This window comes from Pygocentrus nattereri, chromosome 12 (assembly GCF_015220715.1).
Source record: "Pygocentrus nattereri isolate fPygNat1 chromosome 12, fPygNat1.pri, whole genome shotgun sequence".
Taxonomy (NCBI): domain Eukaryota; kingdom Metazoa; phylum Chordata; class Actinopteri; order Characiformes; family Serrasalmidae; genus Pygocentrus; species Pygocentrus nattereri.
In genome coordinates, this window is record NC_051222.1 from 15,037,647 (window position 1) to 15,057,544 (window position 19,898).

Sequence of the window (19,898 nt, forward strand, 5' to 3'; positions counted from 1 at the left end):
CTTGTTTCCGACTGAAAAAATCCACAGGTAGTCCTGTACCTTCTTCCACTGTGAGAAGACAACAGCTATGGGTCCTTCCATATTGATGGTGAATTAGTAGATTAATTATTAAGATTAAGAGACCCACAATGGGGAAATTTCACCTCTGCATTCAACCCATCCGTGAAGTGAAACACCACAAACACTCTAGTGAGCACACACACACACTAGGGGGCAGTGAGTACACATGCCCGGAGCAGTGGGCAGCCCAATCTGCAGTGCCCGGGGAGCAGTTGAGTTCCAATATACGAATATCTAGGAATAGAGATTGATAACTTTGCAGATTGTGGGGCATGTAAAGCAGAAAAAGTGTGCCACCTTTAACGTCAGTTAAATAGGTACAGTGTCAGTTATTGTGTTTTGTAACTTCTCTGTAAATCTGTACCTCACAGTGTCCTGACTTTTGATCTCATGTGTATGTTTGGGAACATGTGTTCCAAAACAAGAACGAAACAAATCCAGAGATTAATGGAGTCAGTGAGTAGGATTATAGGAACAAAAGAAGTTGTCAGCTCAGTGCTGATTAAAAAAAAACTAAATGTATTATCAAAGAATCTACCCATCCTTTACATCAGAAATTTAAAATGAGTCAGAGCGCTTCAGGGAGAGCTGCTGCTAGAAATGCATTCAGCAGTCAAATAGAACGTGTGGGGTCAAAGGTGCTTTTGTCATTTTTTATGATAATTTCATGTGTTTTGTATACATTGGTTGTGGGGGTTACTTTGTGTCGTGTCTTTGTTTTTAGTATTGGTGTGTGGATATGTGTATATTCAATCTCTGTACCCCCGGAGTGAGAGCTGTGTTCGTATACTCGGCATTGAGTCAGACTCTTTTAGTGTAAGCGATTCTGCCAGGGTTGTGCCCTGTCTCCACTCCTGTTCATGACATTCATGGCCAAAATGTCAAGGCGTAGCCGGGGTCAGGAGGGCATTATGTCTGGAGGCCGGAGGGTGGGGAAGTTTAAGTATCTCAGGGTCTTGTTCACGAGTGATGGGAAGAGGGATTGTGAGATCGGGCGGCAGCAGTAATGCGGTCACTGTGCCGGACTGTAGTTGTGAAGGCAAAGCTCTCTGTTTAGCGGTCGGTCTACATCCCGACCCTCACCTATGGTCATGAGCTGTAGGTAATGACTGAAAGAACGAGATCGCGAATAGAAGCAGCGGAAATGAACTTTTCTTCGCACTGTGGCAGGCTACACTCTATTTGATAGGGTGAGGAGCTCAGTCATCCGGGAGGAGCTCAGGGTAGAGCCACTACTCCTCCGCATTGAGAGGAGCCAGCTGAGGTGGTTCGGGCACCTGAGCCAGATGCCCCCTGGACGCCTCCCAGTGGGGGTGTACCAGGCACGCCCTACCGGGGTCGTCCTAGGAACCGCTGGAGGGAATATATCTCCAAGTTGCCCTGGGAGCGGAATTTCCTATATGGATAATAAAGTGGACTTGATTTTGGAGATACATGTTTTTCTTTGAACAGTGACAATATGTGTTTATTGTACTTTGTTAATATTATAAACTCATTAAAACACAAAGATGTTCACACAATATTTATTATCAAGAGTTAAAAGTTTTGACATATGGGCAACTAGTTGTGATGCTGTAGTCTGTCTAAAAAGTCCAGCATACGTGTATTGATAAAGAACAACAGGCCTTATTCACCAATATCTTACAAGTTTTTTTCTTAAACGTGTTCTTGAGAAAGGAACCCAGAAGGATAAGCGGTTTAGAAAGTGTGTGTGTGTGTGTGTGTGTGTGTGTGTGTGTGTGTGTGTGTGTGCGCACATAGAATAAAGGTCTTCTTAAGAACAGATGGTGAATGAGCATCTATTATGGCCTAGAATAAGAGTAAATACCTTAAACCAAAGCACTGAAAAACAAAGGAGCTGTTGATTGACTTGGAGTGGTAGAGTAGACCCACCACCACCATTTGAAAATGTGCCATAACTTTTGCACAGGCCACGCATGATGTTTTTGTTTTTTTCTTGTATGTTAAGTTTAGCAAATTACCAGCTAATGTGTATTAAAATTGCAAAAGTGTGTTCTCTGAGGACAATACGTTAACTTATTTCACAGAGGTGTGTAATTTGACCTCAACAGGCCAATTTTTTGTGACACTTTATTTTGAGAGGTCCTTCTTAGATGAAATAAACACTCAACACAGTCTCAGTAACATACCAACAAAACTTAGTACTCAGTGTTAGTAAGGTAACAGTACTAAAAGTATTTACTCCAATGTATTCAGATGCTTCACTGCTGCTACTTCAATGATATGTAACTGGTAGCTTGCTGAGTATATTCATTTTCTACAAAGCACCACTCAAAATAAAGTGTTACCCGAACTTTTGCATACCAGTGTACGTAGAATATCTCCGTTTCAGAATAGCACTTATTCTCCCACTCCTACAGTTCAAACTCTTAAGTCATTTTTAATGTGTAATGCTTTTAGATTGTACTCATTGTCCGTTTCTGACATTTTGTTTATAACGTATTTGTATATGTTCAAGTACTACCTCAGTAACTGCTGTGGCTATGTAGGTTATCTGACTGTGTAAACTCACAGATCACTGCAGGTTAAATATCCCTGCACCTTATTTTACTCATGTCCAGAAATGAGTGCTGTGTCGGTGCTGCGCTGTCCTGTCTGTTTACTGTGTCTAATGTCTGTTGAATTTATCGTAGTTATTGTTTCTAGCTTAATTCTTTGTTTGCACACGATGTCTGCACGTTTATACTTTGTACTCTTTTGTTCCTTGTTGGTCCGTGATGTTCCTGGAGGGACGTAATTTCACTGTGTACTTGTACATAGATGGAATGACAATAAAAGCCTCTTGACTTGACTTGACTTGATATGTGTTTGGAATCACTTTACTAATATATTTTTCATTTCATATTCAGTAATTACTTACACAAGGTGGATAAAAATCCTACAAACTATTCAGTGAAAGGAATTTTTCGATGTTTGATTTAACATTTCAAGGATTCTATGAAAAGGAAGCTATTAATGATAATTTTCCGTTTTTGTCAAGTTGTCTGCTTTGAGATCACCACTTTAGAAATATGAGGATTTATGGATATTATTGGTAATATATATATAAATATATATATATATATATATCCATCCATCCATCCATCCTCTAAGCCGCTTCTCCATCAGGGTCGCGGGGGGGATACTGGAGCCTATCCCAGCAGTCTTTGGGTGGAAGGCAGGATACACCCTGGACAGGTCGCCAGTCCATCGCAGGGCAGACAGACAGACACAGACATACTCACACCCGGGGGCAATGTAGCATGTCCAATTGGCCTGACTGCATGTCTTTGGACTGTGGGAGGAAACCGGAGAACCCGGAGGAAACCCACACAGACACGGGGAGAACATGCAAACTCCACACAGAGAGGACCCTGGTCACCCGGCCAGGGAATCGAACCCAGGCCCTCCTCGCTGTGAGGCGACAGCGCTACCCACCACGCCACCGTGCCGCCCTATATATATATCTATATATATATATCGCTGTTGTCGGGAGAAAACCTCATATCTCCAAAATGGTAACTTTACAGGAGAAGGAAAAAACCTACTGTAGTTTTAATGTAAGTCAATGGAACCAGACGGCTTTCCGAGTCATTTTGGGCTTTTTCTTTTGGTCCATTCATCATGAAATTTTCACATAATGTAAAGAACAACAGGTCGTTTGAAATTATGTCAAAAACTGAAAAATGACAAAAATGAAGATCCGACAGCAGCGAGATATATATATATATAAAATAGTTTCATGCTGGTCTGATGGTGGTTGACCCACATACCTGCATACAAACCACACCATAACGGTTGTGCTTTTTTCCCCTAGCAGGAATAGCTACACGTCTTCCACGGCTGCATTTATGCACAGAGCTGTTGCAATAATGTTCTAGATTGTTATGTTGAGATAACAAGTTAAATGCCTAGTGATCTCAAGTTGATGATTTTATTATCTTGATCACAAAACACTTCATTCGTTATCTCAAGATAACAGCTTTGTTTTCTTGAGGTCACAAGATACTTCACCTTCATTATCTCGAGATCACAAGATAGATAACTTGTTATCTCCAGACAACAATCCAGAAATTTAGAACTACCTCATGGCCTCTCCAGAGTTCTGTAGCTCATCACCGTGGACGCTTATTAAAAAGTGTGTTTATTTACAGGATTCTGTATTTAAAACACAGAAATGGCCTATTTAAACAATGTATTATGCCTTTATCTGCAGCCCAAGTGGGTTCATAGTAAAGCATTAGCACTGAAAGGTAGAGTATATTCATTTCCCAAGTGAATGAATGTTCTATTGAAATGTGTGGGGTTTTGTTGTGTTTCTGAGAGGCACTGAAATGCCTCAGTCTTGGTGTTGTGTGTCGCTCTGAATGGGTGTAACGGTGCTGCACTGCCCTCAGGTGGTCCAGGTCCTCTGTAGTTCACTGCAGTGGGCTCTGTTTGACTGACAGCACCTCGCACAAATCCGCATTCACGGACTGAGAGCCGCGCCGCTCAGTGACCTTCCTCTGCCGGGGAGACACGGAATCAAAACACAGCCAGCTAACCGCGGCGCCACAGGGTAGTGTGAAAACGGACTAAACATGCTGTTTTATGGGGAGTGAGCTTCCGTAGCCGGCATTTCCCCCTTATCCCGGTGAAAACCCTGCGGTTGGTATCCTCTTTCACTGATTCTAGTAGACTTTTAATCCTGACTGACGTCAAATAACCGCCGCCTCGAGCTGATGCTAACGCCGGTTATTGAGGCAGCGCGACAAGAGCACACACTTCTGACGCGTTATAGCGCTGAACGCCTAAAACCGCTGACATTAGGGTGTTTTAGTGAGACGTCGTTGTCTTTGTTACTGAATCTTCAGGTTTAAGAGGGGAACAAAAATAGGCAGTTTGCTGTAACGTAACACACACACACACACACACACACACACACACACACACACACACACACACAGAGGATGGTGTTGAGGTTCTGTTGTACACCATCCCTCACAACTTTAGCTGCAGTGTATTAAACGTCAGATTTCACCACCAAATAGATGTACAGTCATGAAGCCGAAGGGTGAAAATCCATCAGCTTTTCGTTATTTTGCTCAATTCATTCGTTGCCATGTACGTACAGTCTTTTAAAAGAGTGTTCAGGTGTTCTAGAGTCAAAATGTGTTCACAGTGGTGGTGATAGGAACCAGACGTCCAAATGTAGAGAACTCACATCGAGTGGGTACAAAAATGCATAATCCATTGTTTTGTGAAAAGGTTGTTAAAAAAAAAAAGGAAATTGCAGAAAGTTGTCCCTTTTGAAGAAAAAAAATACTGATGAACATACAAATCCTTGAAAAGTGATAATAATAATAATTATGCCCAAAGTAAATATGATTTCTTCTTATTTATTACAGATTTGCCATCGTCCACATTATACGTTACATATACTAAACGTGTAGCTGTATTAGTAATACTCAGTACTGGTCTGATGAACAGTTCAATTTTCATTATATAACAAAAGTCTACAATGTTGTGAAAACAGCTTAATATGGTTAAACGTGGACTCATATCTTCTTTAATTAAACATATTTAGGGTGTGTAGCTGATGTGGCTGAGGGTTTGTTTGAGTCCTATTTAAAGAGCTCTTTAAATGTCTGGAAAAACAAAACTGGTTGAGAACCACTGAAGTAGTTCTCCGAAGATGCTATGAGATTCCTGAGGGAATTCTCTGAAAATTCCTACTGTATTATAGATCCTTTCCATTAGCGATTGCCAACAGACCGTCTAACATTTCTATCTGCTTTTCTTTCTTTCTGTTCAGTCTCTCTACCTTTGCTCTTTCCTGGAGAAGTGGATGTCCAAGTGGTGCCCATAATTAACATCTTGGACAGTCAGTTGGGGGCTGAAATGGAGGCGGTTCCTCCCAACTCTGAGAGAGAAGCTACTGCCTGCAGCATAGCCGGCGCTGAGGAGGACAAAGAAGGAGAGGTGCACACGGCCATGCTGTGGTCCATCCAAGAGGCTGTGGAGAGGCAGACCCTTCAGATCGGAGTCTCAGCCTGCGGTGCTACAGCTGTGGTGGATGTACTCCAGGCTTTGGGGATTACAGTGGCCCCAGAGACAGCTGACCACTGTGTACGGACTAGACTCAGGAGGAATGATTCCCCATTGCCTGATTACCTTCACTCACGCAGCGAAGCGGGTAAATTGCTTTCTGTTATGTGTTACAGGGGGTGTAAAACACATTACCTCACTCAGCCATGTTGGCAATTGTAGTGGAACAAAACACATTGGTGTTCCTGGTGTTCCTGAACATATGAGCTTGATCAGATCATGGTTGTGTTTGTCCCTTGTAAAAGTGAACACATCTTTTTCTCGAAATGTTTTAAATGAATGCTGTACAAATTTTTGCAACACGGTCCATTAGTTCAATATGAGCAAATTGATGAAACTAGCAGCGCTAGATGACTTGGTCTAGAGGGCAGCTCACAGCTTGTCGGCTGTTTAGGATTATGATGAGACAGTGAAAAATGTTCGTCTCCAGTCCCTCACGTTGTCCCGAATTTGTGTATAGAGTCTGTGTGCATCCCTTTTCTCATATGGGCAAAAGCACAGTGCACAAGACTTCAGTCAACGCACCCTTTCCCCAAAACTGTATCAATGGGGCAGTCGTGGGCTGGAGGTTAGGGAACCATCCTCGTGACCGGAAGGTCGCCGGTTCGATCCCCAGAGCCGACAGCACATGACTGAGGTGTCCTTGAGCAAGACACCTAACCCCCAACTGCTCCCCGGGCGCTGTGAATTGGGCTGCCCACTGCGCCGGGCAAATGTCTTCACTGCCCCCTAGTGTGTGTGTGCTCACTAGAGTGTATGTGGTGTTTCACTTCACGGATGGGTTAAATGCGGAGGTGAAATTTCCCCATTGTGGGACGAATAAGGGTCTCTTAATCTTAATTGATCTTAATGTTTACAGTGTTGGATGTTGTTCTAACACGTAGATACTAAGAGGTGATAATTACAGAGTGGGGGTGGCTAATTTAGTAGCTTACTAAGAACTTCCATGCAAATGGACACAGTTGTGTCTTCGTAATTAGCACGAGTAGTGCAGTATAAACGTGTGTTTGACTAGCATGCTTTTTGTATGGAAGCCCATTTCTGACTGATAGAAAAAGAAAAAAGAAAAAACAATTAGCATCTGACATCTGGTTCAAATTGTAACTCATTATATTAAAATAATGACTTCTTTTCTCAAGATTAGTTAGTTTAGTTTAGTTTAGAAGTCTTCAGCCTTTTGCGTTATCCCTCTGTTTAATATATGCATTGCCTTTTTTGAAGTGGGATGAATGCTGTTTGTTTTAAAATATGAAATAGGATAATAAAAAAAATCAGTGAAGATTGAAATTCATGATGCACATTAGTTATTTATTATTATTTTTATTATAACTATTTAGACAAAATGCATCATTATATTGCTGTAATGAACAATAATTGAGACAATAAGTACTTATTTTGATCATTTTGAAACATGTTCGTTCGGTTTGTTTGAGAAACTTTATGTAATATAAAATCCTTGTTTAATTTCATGGAGAGCTTCCAGCACCATTGGCATCTGTTTGATTTGAGCGTGAATAAAACATTTTTTTCTTTTACTTATGAAGTTTCACAGCAGATTGAGGGAGAAAACTGTGAAGTCACTGTTTAGACAAAACCTGAGGCATGTGAAAAATGTCAAATATACCCACAGTTTTAGGAAATTCCAATTTAAAGCACTGTTTTACTAAAACTGGTAAACTGGTTCAGTTCATTAATTTTATCCATCATATTGAGAATAATATTACATAGGTTTACAAGATAGTAGTGCGTCCTGCTATGATGTACGGTTTGGAGACTGTGGCTCTGTCTAAAAGACAGGAGGCTGAGCTGGAGGTGGCGGAGATGAAGACGCTGAGATTTTCGTTGGGAGTGACAAGGATGGACAAGATTAGAAATGAGCAGATCAGAGGGACAGTGAAGGTGGAGCAGTTTGGAGATAAAGCCAGAGAGGCCAGGTTGAGATGGTTTGGACATGTGTTGAGGAGGAATAGTGGATATATTGGGCAAAGAATGTTGGAGATGGAGCTGCTGGGTAGAAGGAGAAGAGGTAGACCTTAGAGAAGGTTTATGGATGTAGTGAAGGTGGACATGGAGATGGTTGGTGTGAAAGTAGAGGAGGCAGTGGATAGGGCAAGATGGAGGCAGATGATCCGCTGTGGCGACCCCTAAAGGGGGCAGCTGAAAGAAGAAGAAGATTGAGAATAATATTACATGGCAAATGTTCACAGAATATTGTTTTATTTTCAGTTGAAAATAACAACGTGATGTACGTGTACATGATGCTACATTTTCGGCTCTCAGCAACAACAGTAGCAGTGCCGAAAAGTAAGAGCAGTCTTATTTTAACACACACTCAGCATTTACTATCAGTCTTAGTAAATCTTAATAAGTGCTTCATTACAGTAAAGCCCCCCAGTATTTAGCATTTTGAGATATAAAAGCAAATCATTACTGTCTGAAAAAAGGCTACATTACAATTTACATAAGGTAGAAAGGTTCATTACTTTTATTGTAAGTTATTTTAAAGAGATCTTATTCCAAGCAGTGTTGGAACATTTATGTTGGTCCATTCATAACAAAATTTTCACAGAATGTAAATGGCGGCCTCTGTGCTCAAATGACATAGAAAAATCTAATAAATGGAGATTTTTCTTTTTTTGAACAGTGATGATATGCAGTGAGGCAAATGTGCAAATAAGCAGCTCCACCCCTTTCATCTTATTACAGGCACTAAAAAGGCTATTGCCCCTTTGAAACCATGACAGCCAGTTTTTAATAGGAAACATAAACGCAGAACATTACTAAATCTGCCCCTAAATAAAGAGTGTCCTGTGTGTTTTACTGTACACATTCTTGTACTTTTTAAACTATGTGTAGTGCTTAGTTCAGCATTTCTCTTAAACTTTCTTTGGGTCAGACCCCATGCATGAAGCATTATTGGCAATAGACTATGAAGCTACTCCAGCAGCTTCCACAAGAATGGTCAAAATGTAGGTTACATTTCTCAACCGGGTCCCTCAACTCTGCTGTGCTATGGCCCTTCAGGATGAGAAGGACAACCTTAATCTAGCCCTTTATGTCCACCCTTTCTATCTTTACTAATATCAGTTGTTGCACTCACTTAACTCACTAATATCTCTCCATAAACGGACCAGTCCTGTTAATCAATCTCTCTCTCTCTCTCTCTCTTTCTCTCTCTCTCTCTCACTTGCTCTCGCTCGCTCTCTTTTGCTCTCTCTCCCTTTATTTGAGCCCCTAAACAAGAGTCGCCACTTGGGAGGTACCAGAGCTGCTAGAGTCGCCAGAGTTCCATTTCCGTTTGTTGATCTGCACTGTTTTGACTACTGTGGAATTTCATGCTGTACAAACCTAAGCAAACCTCACCTGAACTGACCCTACTGCTGCTGCATAAACTCAAATTATCGAATTAACCATTGCGCCACCTGTTTTTCCCCATTTTGTATCTAAATGTTTTATACTAATGCAGTTTGCTATCTGGTGCTGACCAGAGGAGGATGTAAAGGTTTTTATCTGTAAAGCTGCTTTGGAACAACACCTGTTGTAAACTTTGACTTGACTTGACATGCTTTCTATCAGGTGCCACCCACCATCAGCTGATAGACGGAGCAGAGCGGGCCAGTGGCGGTCAAGTGCTGGGCAAGTTCTTCGGTTTCCACCCAGCAAGGCGGGTAAAGCTGGTACCATGGCTGGCACACTGGATCCGACGTGGAGCTGTGCCTGTAGCCACCATGAACATGCAGCGAGGGGTGGCAGAGGGTGAAGAAATCCCTGATGCTTGGCATCACCAACTGATCTTTGGAGTGGGACCCAATGCTGTGTTCATGACTAATCCTCTGGATGTGGGTATGTGGTGATATAAGAGACTTGTGACATCCATAATTGAGAATGGTTTTAATTATCATTAAAGGGATGCCTCAGCCAAAATAAAAAAGTAATCATTTCAACATTGGTTCTAAACATGTCTGCTTGCTTACAGTCATGCCACTGTAGTCATTGAGTAGTGGAGAGTGTCATTTTGTGGTTTAAAGATTAGAAAAGTGCCCCTTCTCATGATACATTTTGAAGAAGGGGAAAAAACTACAAGTGCATTGAGGTGGATACATGAGGCGGCATGTTTAAAGTGTTTCTCATATTTACAGGCACTTTAAGTCAGGGGTTTTCAGTCTTGTCCTGGAGACCCCATGCTATACTTTCCATGATCTAGCAAAGCCAGATTCAGTTCATTAACTAATTAATAAGCTAATGTGCTGGGTCAGCTGTGTTAGAGAAAGAAAAACAGAAAAATGTGCAGACCACGGGGTCCCCAGGACAGACTTTCTACCAGTTACTAATTATCTGGTCTTGTGGTTTGTGTCCACAGTTGGTGAGGAGGAGGTACGCATTCGCCTGTGCAGTGAATCAGTGCTGCTGATACGTCGTGAAGATGTCTTGAAGAGACTAATGCCAGGATCCCCACTATCACTGATCTCAGACCAGCAGACTGATCCACGTTGGAAAACTCTTGATGTGGAAGGTACTATAAGTGTAAATCTTATTGACATCCGTACTTTTACAATATTCTTTCGTTAGATTATGGTCAACTACAGACAGCTGGCTACACAATATATCATTCCTTAATCATGACATCAGTCTTCGCAGTGCTATGGCAGAGGTCAAGCATATACAAATGAGCATTTCACCAATCAATCAGTGTTATTATAAAATATTATTATAAAATATTGCATGGCCACATCACATTAGGGGTTGGTTTCCTGGACAGGGATTAAGCCTAGTCGTGGACTACACAACATTAAGAACTGAGATTCTCTGCTGAAAGGAAAATGTAGTCCAGTACTAGGCTTAATCCGTGATCACAGAAAACGATCAATATTAGTCAGCCCAGGTCCTGGAGGCCCAATGCAATGCACTTTTTAATACAACCCCAAATCCAAAAAAGTTGTACGCTGTGTAAAATGTAAATGAATGTAAATAAAAACAGAATGCAATGATTTGCAGACATCGTAGACCCATATTTTATTCACAATAAAACATAAAACACACATCAGATGTTGAGAGACATTTTACCTTTTCATGAAAAATATTGAACTCATTTAGAATTTGATGGCAGCAACGCATTTAAAAAATTTAATACAGGGACGTCAAAAGGCTGGAAAAGTAAGTGATACTAATAAAAACAGATGAACGAACAATTTGCAACTAACTCAAATGTCTGGGTTTAAAAAGAACATTTTGGAGAGGCTCTCAGAAGTAAAGATGGGCAGATGTTCACCAATCTGTGAAAAACTCTCTAAGAATTGTGGAACAATTTCAGAAAATTTAAATGTAAAATTGCTAAGAATTTGAATATCCCACCATTTACAGTACATAATATTAAGATATTCAGAGAATCTGGAGAAATCCCTGTATGCAAAGGAGAAGGCTGGCGGTCAATATTGGATGCTTGTGATATTCAGTCCCTCAGGCAGCACTGCATTAAAAACAGGCATAATTCTGTACTGTGAATCACTGCATGGGTTCAGAAACAGAGAAATCGTTGTCTGTGAACACACAATTGCAGTTTAAAGCTGCTCATGTAGAGAAGAAGCCATACGTCAACACGATCCAAAAACGCCACCATCTTCTCTGGGTCAAAGCTCATTTAAGGTAAAGGTCAAGAGGATTTTATTGTCATTCCATTAATGTACAAGTACACAGTGGAGTGAAATTATGTTCCTCCAGGAACAACACGGTGCAACGAGGAATACAAAGTACAAAGTGCAAACGATGCAGACATCGTGTGCAAACAAAAAAAATAAACTAGAAACTAAAAATAAATATGATAAATTAAACAGACATTAGACACAGTAAACAGACAGGACAGTGCAGCACCGACACAGCACTCATTCTGGACATGAGGTCGTGGAATTATGTGCAGAGATATTTAACATGCTGTGATGAGTCATGCAGTCAGATGACATACATAAACACAGCAGTTACTGAGGTAGAAAGACCTGAGTGTAACAGTGAAAACACAGTGTAGCAGCAGTGATCCAGATAGTGCAAGTAGAGCATCAAAGAGTTGTGTGTGTGGAGTATGTGTGTGAGGGGGAGCGGGGGTTAGTTCAGTCCTTGTGATTTTAAAAACCTGATTGCTTGAGGAATAAAGCTGTTGCAGAGTATGACAGTGATGGCATGGATGCTTGGACGGCAGCAGTGAAAAAAGTCCGTGTGAGGGATGGATGGGGTCATCTACAATGCTAATGGCTTTCCGGATACAACGTGTGGTGTAGATATCCATGATGGATGGGAGAGAGACTCCAGTGATCTTCTCAGCTGTCCTCACTATATACTGTAGGGTCTTGCAGTCCGAGGCGGTGCAATTCCCAAACCAAGCGATGATGCAGTTGCTCAGGATGCTCTCCACAGTGCCCCTGTAGAACATGGTGAGGATGGGAGGGGGGAAATGAGCCTTCTTCTGTCTCTGCAGGAAGTAGAGGCGCTGCTGGGCTCTCTTGGCTATGGAGTTGGTGTTGAGGGACCAGGTGAGGTTATCTGTGATGTGGACACTGAGGAACTTGGTGCTCCTGATGATTTCCACAGCAGAGCCAGTGATGTTCAGTGGGGGGTGGTCACCTCACACTGTCTACATTCAGAGACAGGTTGTTGGCTCCTCACCAGTCCGTTAGCCGCTGCACCTCCTCTCTGTATGCTGACTTGCCGTTCTTGCTGATCAGACCCACCACAGTTGTGTCATCAGCGAACTTGATGATGTGGTTTGAGCTGTACTTTGCAGAACAGTCATGAGTCAGCAGAGTAAACAGCAGTGGACTGAGCACACAGCCCTGAGGGGCACCAGTGCTCAGTGTGGTGGTGCTGGAGATGTTATTTCCTATCCTGACTAACTGAGGTCTCTCAGATAGGAAATCCAGGATCCAGTTACAGAGGGAGGCGTTCAGGCCCAGCAGGCTCAGTTTTCCAATCAGCTGCTGGGGAATGATGGTGTTGAATGCTGAACTGAAGTCTATGAACAGCATTCTGACGTAGGTGTCTTTATTGTCTAGGTGATAAAGTGCCAGGTGGAATGTGGTGGAGATGGCGTCGTCAGTTGAGCGGTTGGGGCGATATGCAAAATGCAGTGGGTCCAGTGAAGGAGGAAGCTGGTCTTTAATGTGCCTCATGACAATCCTCTCAAAATACTTCATGATGATGGGAGTGAGTGCAATGGGACGGTAGTCATTGAGACAAGACACTGGAGACTTCTTCGGCACAGGGGTGATGATGGTGGACTTGAAGCATGCTGGAACGACTGCAGTGCTCAGAGAGATGTTGAATATGTCCGTGAGAACATCAGCCAGCTGTTCGGCACATTCTCTGAGCACTCTGCCTGGTATGCTGTCGGACCCTAGTGCCTTTCGTGGGTTGACTCTGTGTAGAGTTCTCTGCACATCAGCAGTAAACAGACACAGCATCAGTTCACTTGGAGGAGGTGTGGTTTTCCTCATCGTTGTGCTGTTCTGTGCCTCAAACCAAGCATAGATTAAAATGGACTGAGACACAATGGAAAACTGTTCTGTGGTCAGATGAATCCAAATTAAACATTTTTGGGGGGAAACCATGGATGCCGTGTCCTGCGGACTTGAGAAGAGGGACCATCCAGCTTGTTATCAGCGTACAGTTCAAAAGCCTGTATCTTTGATGGTATGGAGTTGCATTAGTGCCTATGGGGTGGGCAGCTTGCACATCTGAAAAGGCACTATCAATGCTGAACAGCATACAGAGAACAACATATGTTCCAATCCAGACTCTTTCAGGCAAGCCCTTGTATATTTCAGCAAGTCAATGCTAAACCATGGTAAACCACGTACCACAGCCATCACAGCAGCGTTGCTTTACAAAACAAGAGTCTGGGTGTTGAACTCTTCTGCCTGCCTCCCAGACCCACACCAAAAGGAAGCATTTGGCGGGTCATGAAATGAAAAATCTGGCAAAGAAGACCCAGGCCTGTTGAGCAGCTAGAATCCTATATCAGACAAGAATGGGACAACATTCCTCTCCCAAAACTCCAGCATTGTTTACAGACTATTGTTAAAAGAAGAGGGAATGCTACACAATGGTAGACGTGGCCCTGTCCCAACTTTTTTGAGATGCATTGCTGCCATTAAGTTCTAAATGAGTTAATATGAGTAAATATGGGTCTATGTGATTTGTGAATAATTGCATTATGTTTTTATTTACTTTTTTGGAATTGGGTTTGTATTTTCCCTGCTCCCAACCCACCTGATCCATCTGATAAGTTCTTTCAGCAGCCCATTATTGGGTTGAAGTGGGTGTATTAAAGCAGGAAAAGAACTACATTGTGCATGACATTGGGCCTCAGGGACCAGGATTGGGAAGCAGTGCATTAGATGATACTGTATTGAAGAGGTGGGCTGTATACCGGTATGAAAGTGAGTACCAGTATGACCAGTTTTCTCGTGATATGAATTTTGCTGTACTGGGGATAACGCGATAAGCCAAAACACATTCAGCCACAAACAGTGCTGCCCCAAAACAACTTGAACAGAAGCATGAGCAGTCCAAATAACAATTCTAAACTTGACAAAATTATGCTTTAAGGCAAAACCGCATTTCTGAGTGCCACTTCCTGCCATATCCAGCTAGTTTCAACTTGCAGTGCAGGTAGACATTATACAGCAGTGTATATTTGACTGGACTACTTTCTAAACATACTACTATTTTAATAAATACGTTGTGTTTTTACGCGCTGTTTCAGATGTTTGCGCTTGGACACATTTGGGTCAGTTTCAGACTACAGCTTGCACTTGCTGGTCATTTATACAGCATTTGTGCCGTTGTGTAGCAAGAAAGTTTTACAGATATTTTTACCAAATGAATAAACTATCAAATCTGTCACTTTGGTCAATAAACAATAAAAAGAGTGCTCTTAAAAGAGCACTGAACATTTGTTTACCCTGGACCGCATTCTGACTTGTGATTGGGCCGGCATTTCAAGCCTAGTGAACTAGGAAACAACTAAGCACAATGAAGAACATATCAGTTCATCAAATCAATCCAAAAGGCATGGAGTAAACTTAATGTATAAACTTAAAAACCTGGAATAGTGATACGTCTTTGCTAGAATAGCAAACAGTGAAATATTATTTTAGACACCAAACACAAAGTGCTAAATGGAATTGAACATGAGTGAGGAGGTAAAACATACATGAGGAGAGGCTGCAGGAGAGAACCATAAAAGCTGCTTCTATACTGAGGAAGCTACTTTTTACATTACATTACATTACATTTATCAGACGCATTTATCCAAAGCGACTTACAAATAATGAGGTACATAGAACAAGCATAGTCAGGCCTTAGAGGAGGCCAAAGGGTAATAGCGGGGTAGAGAAGGGAAGGAGGGCAAGAAGGAGATGAGGTTGGTAGTGGTTAGATTGCAACTTAAGTGTCTTACTTAAGTGTTTGATAGTATTTACACAATGAAGAACACTTTTTAGTTGTTCTTATAGTAAGAGTAGTAATAGTAATGGCAGCAGTAGCAACAATAGTTGTGTTAGTAATAATAATTGTTTTGCGGTGTTTTGTTATTAGAACTGTTATTGTTATAAATTGTTCCACTTTTTTTTAATATCAGGATATCGCATTGTTATGGTCTGTATAGTAGAAAAAAAACGTGATACAAGTTTGAGTTCATATCGCCCACCACTACTGTGGTTTCGAAAGTCTGTTTCATGTTCAGGCAAACTAGCAGTCAAGTTCTTGTTTTTCATTTTTCAGTAACACATAAAGGCAGAAAAATGACACAGAAGCCTGAACAACAACATATAATATCTGTTTTTCTTTCCAGTAGGAAAAGGAGTCTTCCTTTTGTTGTTTCAAAGAAAACTGCAAGGATATTCAGCCAGCTTGTAAGACCAAAGTTCAGTCTTTGATGAAAATCCCAAACACATCCAGTGATGTTGAGGGTTGGGCTCTGGGGTGGTCAGCAGCTTATTTGTTGGATTTGCATTTCTCCATTTGTACGTATTTCCATCTCAGTAACAACTTCTGACAGCAAAACATATTTCCAGACCCGTAGAGCTAGGTTGTCTTCTCACAGTAAAAGGATGGACAAAAGCATGTGTGGATTTTTTTCAGATCAAAAGCAAGAGTGGATCTTGATTTTCTCCTGTTTTTTTAACATGGAAGCCTTAAGTACTGTTCGTTCGATGATGGAAAGATTTGGTGGCCTGTTAGGTCTTGCATAATTGCAAGTGTCCCACAATCTCCATAATTTCTAATAACTATAAGCTAATACTCCTGTTTTCTTTCCACTTATTTTCTTTTTACTTTGCCCTTCCTTACAAATTGCAGATTATCTTATCTCGAATCTGCTCAGAAATATCTCCTGAAAAATTAATAACTTGTACTTAATGTCTGACAGGAAGTTAAATAACTGAAGGGTGGTCTGATTTTGCACAGTACCCTGTGTGCAATCACGATATTTGGAAATATAATTGCAATTTAGTATTTTATCTATATTGCCTGCCTAACTGTGAGCATAATCTTATTCATTTTAGGTCAAGTCAGACAGATGATGAATGAGGAAGACCACAGTGATGAAGACCACCCAAAGATGACACACGTAATGATCCCTGCGGCTTACAGCTCTGGAGTCACGCTGTTTGCCCTCAGAAATTCTTCTGTTGGTCAGGAACTCCTCAGTGCCCCTGAACTGCCTTTCTTATAATTCATCATGGTACCTCCTTACTGTACGCCTGGACTCGTCTTACGCCACGCATTGCTGTGCTGTGCAAATGAAGTATAGTGTTGGTATTTTAAGCTGTACACAGGTATTTGGCATGGTCACTAACACTTATGTTTCATCATTGGAAAACAGTGAGAGCCCTGCAACCTGCTAGAACTTGCACATTTTCAGATATTTAGGTTGCGCTTGGGATTGTCCTCCATGCATTTGTCAATTAGTAATCAAAGTCTGATTATTTATGCCTTTAAAAGTCAGGAAATGGTTGGGGAAAAATGGTAAACATGCACTGTCTTTAAGTCTACTTTTGTGACAGAGGCTTGTTTATGTTCTTTTAGACGATTCTGGGATAAACTCCATGTTACGTTGGTTTAAGAGATGTGTTTTGCTAACTTTGTTGAAGGCAATACACTCTGGAGAACGTTTTGGGCCTTTGGCTCACGCTACCATTGTGGTGGCAAATGGGGTACGGTTTTAGATGTGTAATCCAAGTGTAAAGCATAGACTGTTATTTGGAACAACATCAGGAAAGTAACACCTCTTACAAAATGACTAAAATCTGAGCTTTACTAGTATAATGGGGACTAGTGTGTTGTTTTGAGTAACACTACTGACACTATCTTGAGTCATCTATACCAAAAGTGATTGAGAGACTCATCTGGGTTTTTTTTTTTTGCGTTTTTAATGACGTATGTTTTGGTAACACCACTGACAAAAAATCTTGGGATAAGATTTAATACCAAAACTTCTATTTATATATTTGCAAATACTTTGAACAAAGAACAGCTGATCATTTTAACAGATTTTTAGGTAATACTTTATTTGGATGGTCCACTGTAGATTCTTTGTAAATGTTCAGTGTATCCTTAAGTAACACTAAGTACTTTAAGTAAGTACTGAGATGGTTGACTATAGATGCTTTGTAAATGCTCAGTCTGCCTTTCAATAACATTCAACTAAATATCCATTAAATACAACTTGGAAGTTCAGTGTGAAAGAGTTTATTAAAGCTATCCCTAAACCTAAACCTAACCCTAACCTCAATTCAAAACCTACACCTACTCCTAACTCTAACCCCAACCCTTTAATGGCAGAATGTTGTTGATGATCTCCAGAAAGTTTGTTAATGATTTAAGTAGCTGTAGAGCATCTATAAGGGACCATCCAAATAAAGTGTGACCGATTTTTGTCATTTAACCTGAAAAACAAGCATCTAAATCGGTTCGACATAAAAAATGAATACTTAACTGCCTGTTAAGTCACTGGTGTTTTTAATACACAAGATGGCTGAAAAATCACAAAAATAAAAATTCAAAAAGAAGAATTAACGGCTTTTATTGGTTAATTGGTTAAATACACATTTTTTCTGTGGTTTGTTTTTATGTTGAGCTCATTTTCATTATGTGAAATCTGTGGGAAAACCGTTTGCTAATGTTAGAAACTGGCTACACACACGGCTTCATTGCTGAATGACGATTTATACTCCTTTCAAACTGCACCGAATCACAAAGCAAGACTAAATGTATAAATATTAACACTAAGGCAGGTTTTGTAAAATATCTTCATGCCACACTATATTCTGTGAAATGGTCTAAGCGTTTATGTAACTCGTTTATCAGTGGCTTATGCAACAGGTTAATTTCTTATATTGAACTACATTACCCATAAGCGCCAAAAAATACATGACGGAAGCGGGGGAAAACGAGCCAAAATGAAACGCGTTGTAAACTTGAGGAAACGGTCGTGTATGTGCAGCTATAGAACACCCTTTAGACCTGAATGCAGTCATACGCTTCGTGGTGGCGCACAAACTTGGGGGCGTTTGCTGGCCGTTGAATCAGGTCGGTTTAACGGAATCCACGTGCTCGCTGATTTGGGCAAAGAACTTTCTTTTCCCAACGAACTGCAGCTGCAGAGCCGAGAGATGAACAGTTCGGTTCAGAACCGACTCTTTCTGTTTGTGCGCCACTGGATCCATCCAACCGTGAGATTCGGTTCAGTGAGTGAGTTTAACGTGGCTAGGGGTCAGATTGGTAATGAACAAAGCACAAATATACGAAGGAGCAAAAATGACGTAAGTGTACATAAATAAATGTATAAGTTTATAAATAAATAATACGTTTTTGTCATGAAAAAGGGCACACTAAAAATAAATGTTTTTAATTTATACATTTCCACAGGTCAACATTTATTTGGGCCTTTTCTGTATTTCTACATTTATTTATTCATTTATTTATTGATGTATTTTAATATTTAATATTTCCACATTTCTACATTTATTTATTTATTTCCACATTTTATTTATTTATTTATTCTTTCTTACGTCATTTTTGGTTCTTCATAGTATAAAACCCGTCAGTGGAGAAAATATTTACGAACGTTTTCCGTAATTGTGACAAATCTCATTATTATAACTTTCTTTTTCATGATGAACTTCTGTAGTGTCTCACGATAATGAGACTGTTTTTCATAAACATTACTTGCTATCTCATAATAATGATTTACTATCTCATAATAATGAGAAACATTTGTCGTAATTATGAGAACATAAGTCATAATCCATCCATCCATCCATCCATTTTCTAAGCCGCTTCTCCGTCAGGGTCGCGGGGGGATGCTGGAGCCTATCCCAGCAGTCTTCGGGCAGAAGGCAGGATACACCCTGGACAGGTCGCCAGTCCATCGCAGGGCAGACAGACAGACACAGACAGTCACTCACACCCAGGGGTAATTTAGCATGTCCAATTGGCCTGACTGCATGTCTTTGGACTGTGGGAGGAAACCCACACAGACACGGGGAGAACATGCAAACTCCACACAGAGAGGACCCTGGCCGCCCGGCCGGGGAGTCGAACCCAGGCCCTATAAGTCATAATCATGAGACTCAAATATAAGAAAATAAATCATAACTCCGAGAAGTCATAATTAGAAGATATTCAGTCAAAATGATTAGACTGAGTGTAATTTATGTAGTGCTGTGTCAGATAATGTTATTATAATGAGAAGGTTAAGT

The 19,898-nt window shown here is 40.9% G+C and overlaps 1 protein-coding gene across 1 annotated transcript; it reads left to right on the plus strand.

Annotated features, from left to right (window-relative positions):
• The first annotated feature begins 4,551 nt into the window (after positions 1-4,551).
• On the plus strand, positions 4,552-18,209 carry LOC108429857. The gene is made up of 5 exons (XM_017701910.2): positions 4,552-4,707; positions 5,855-6,235; positions 9,724-9,990; positions 10,508-10,660; positions 16,701-18,209. Exons 2-5 carry the CDS (start codon positions 5,941-5,943, stop codon positions 16,868-16,870), a joined length of 885 nt encoding a protein of 294 aa, XP_017557399.1. The 5' UTR covers positions 4,552-4,707; positions 5,855-5,940; the 3' UTR covers positions 16,871-18,209.
• The last annotated feature ends 1,689 nt before the right edge of the window (positions 18,210-19,898 follow it).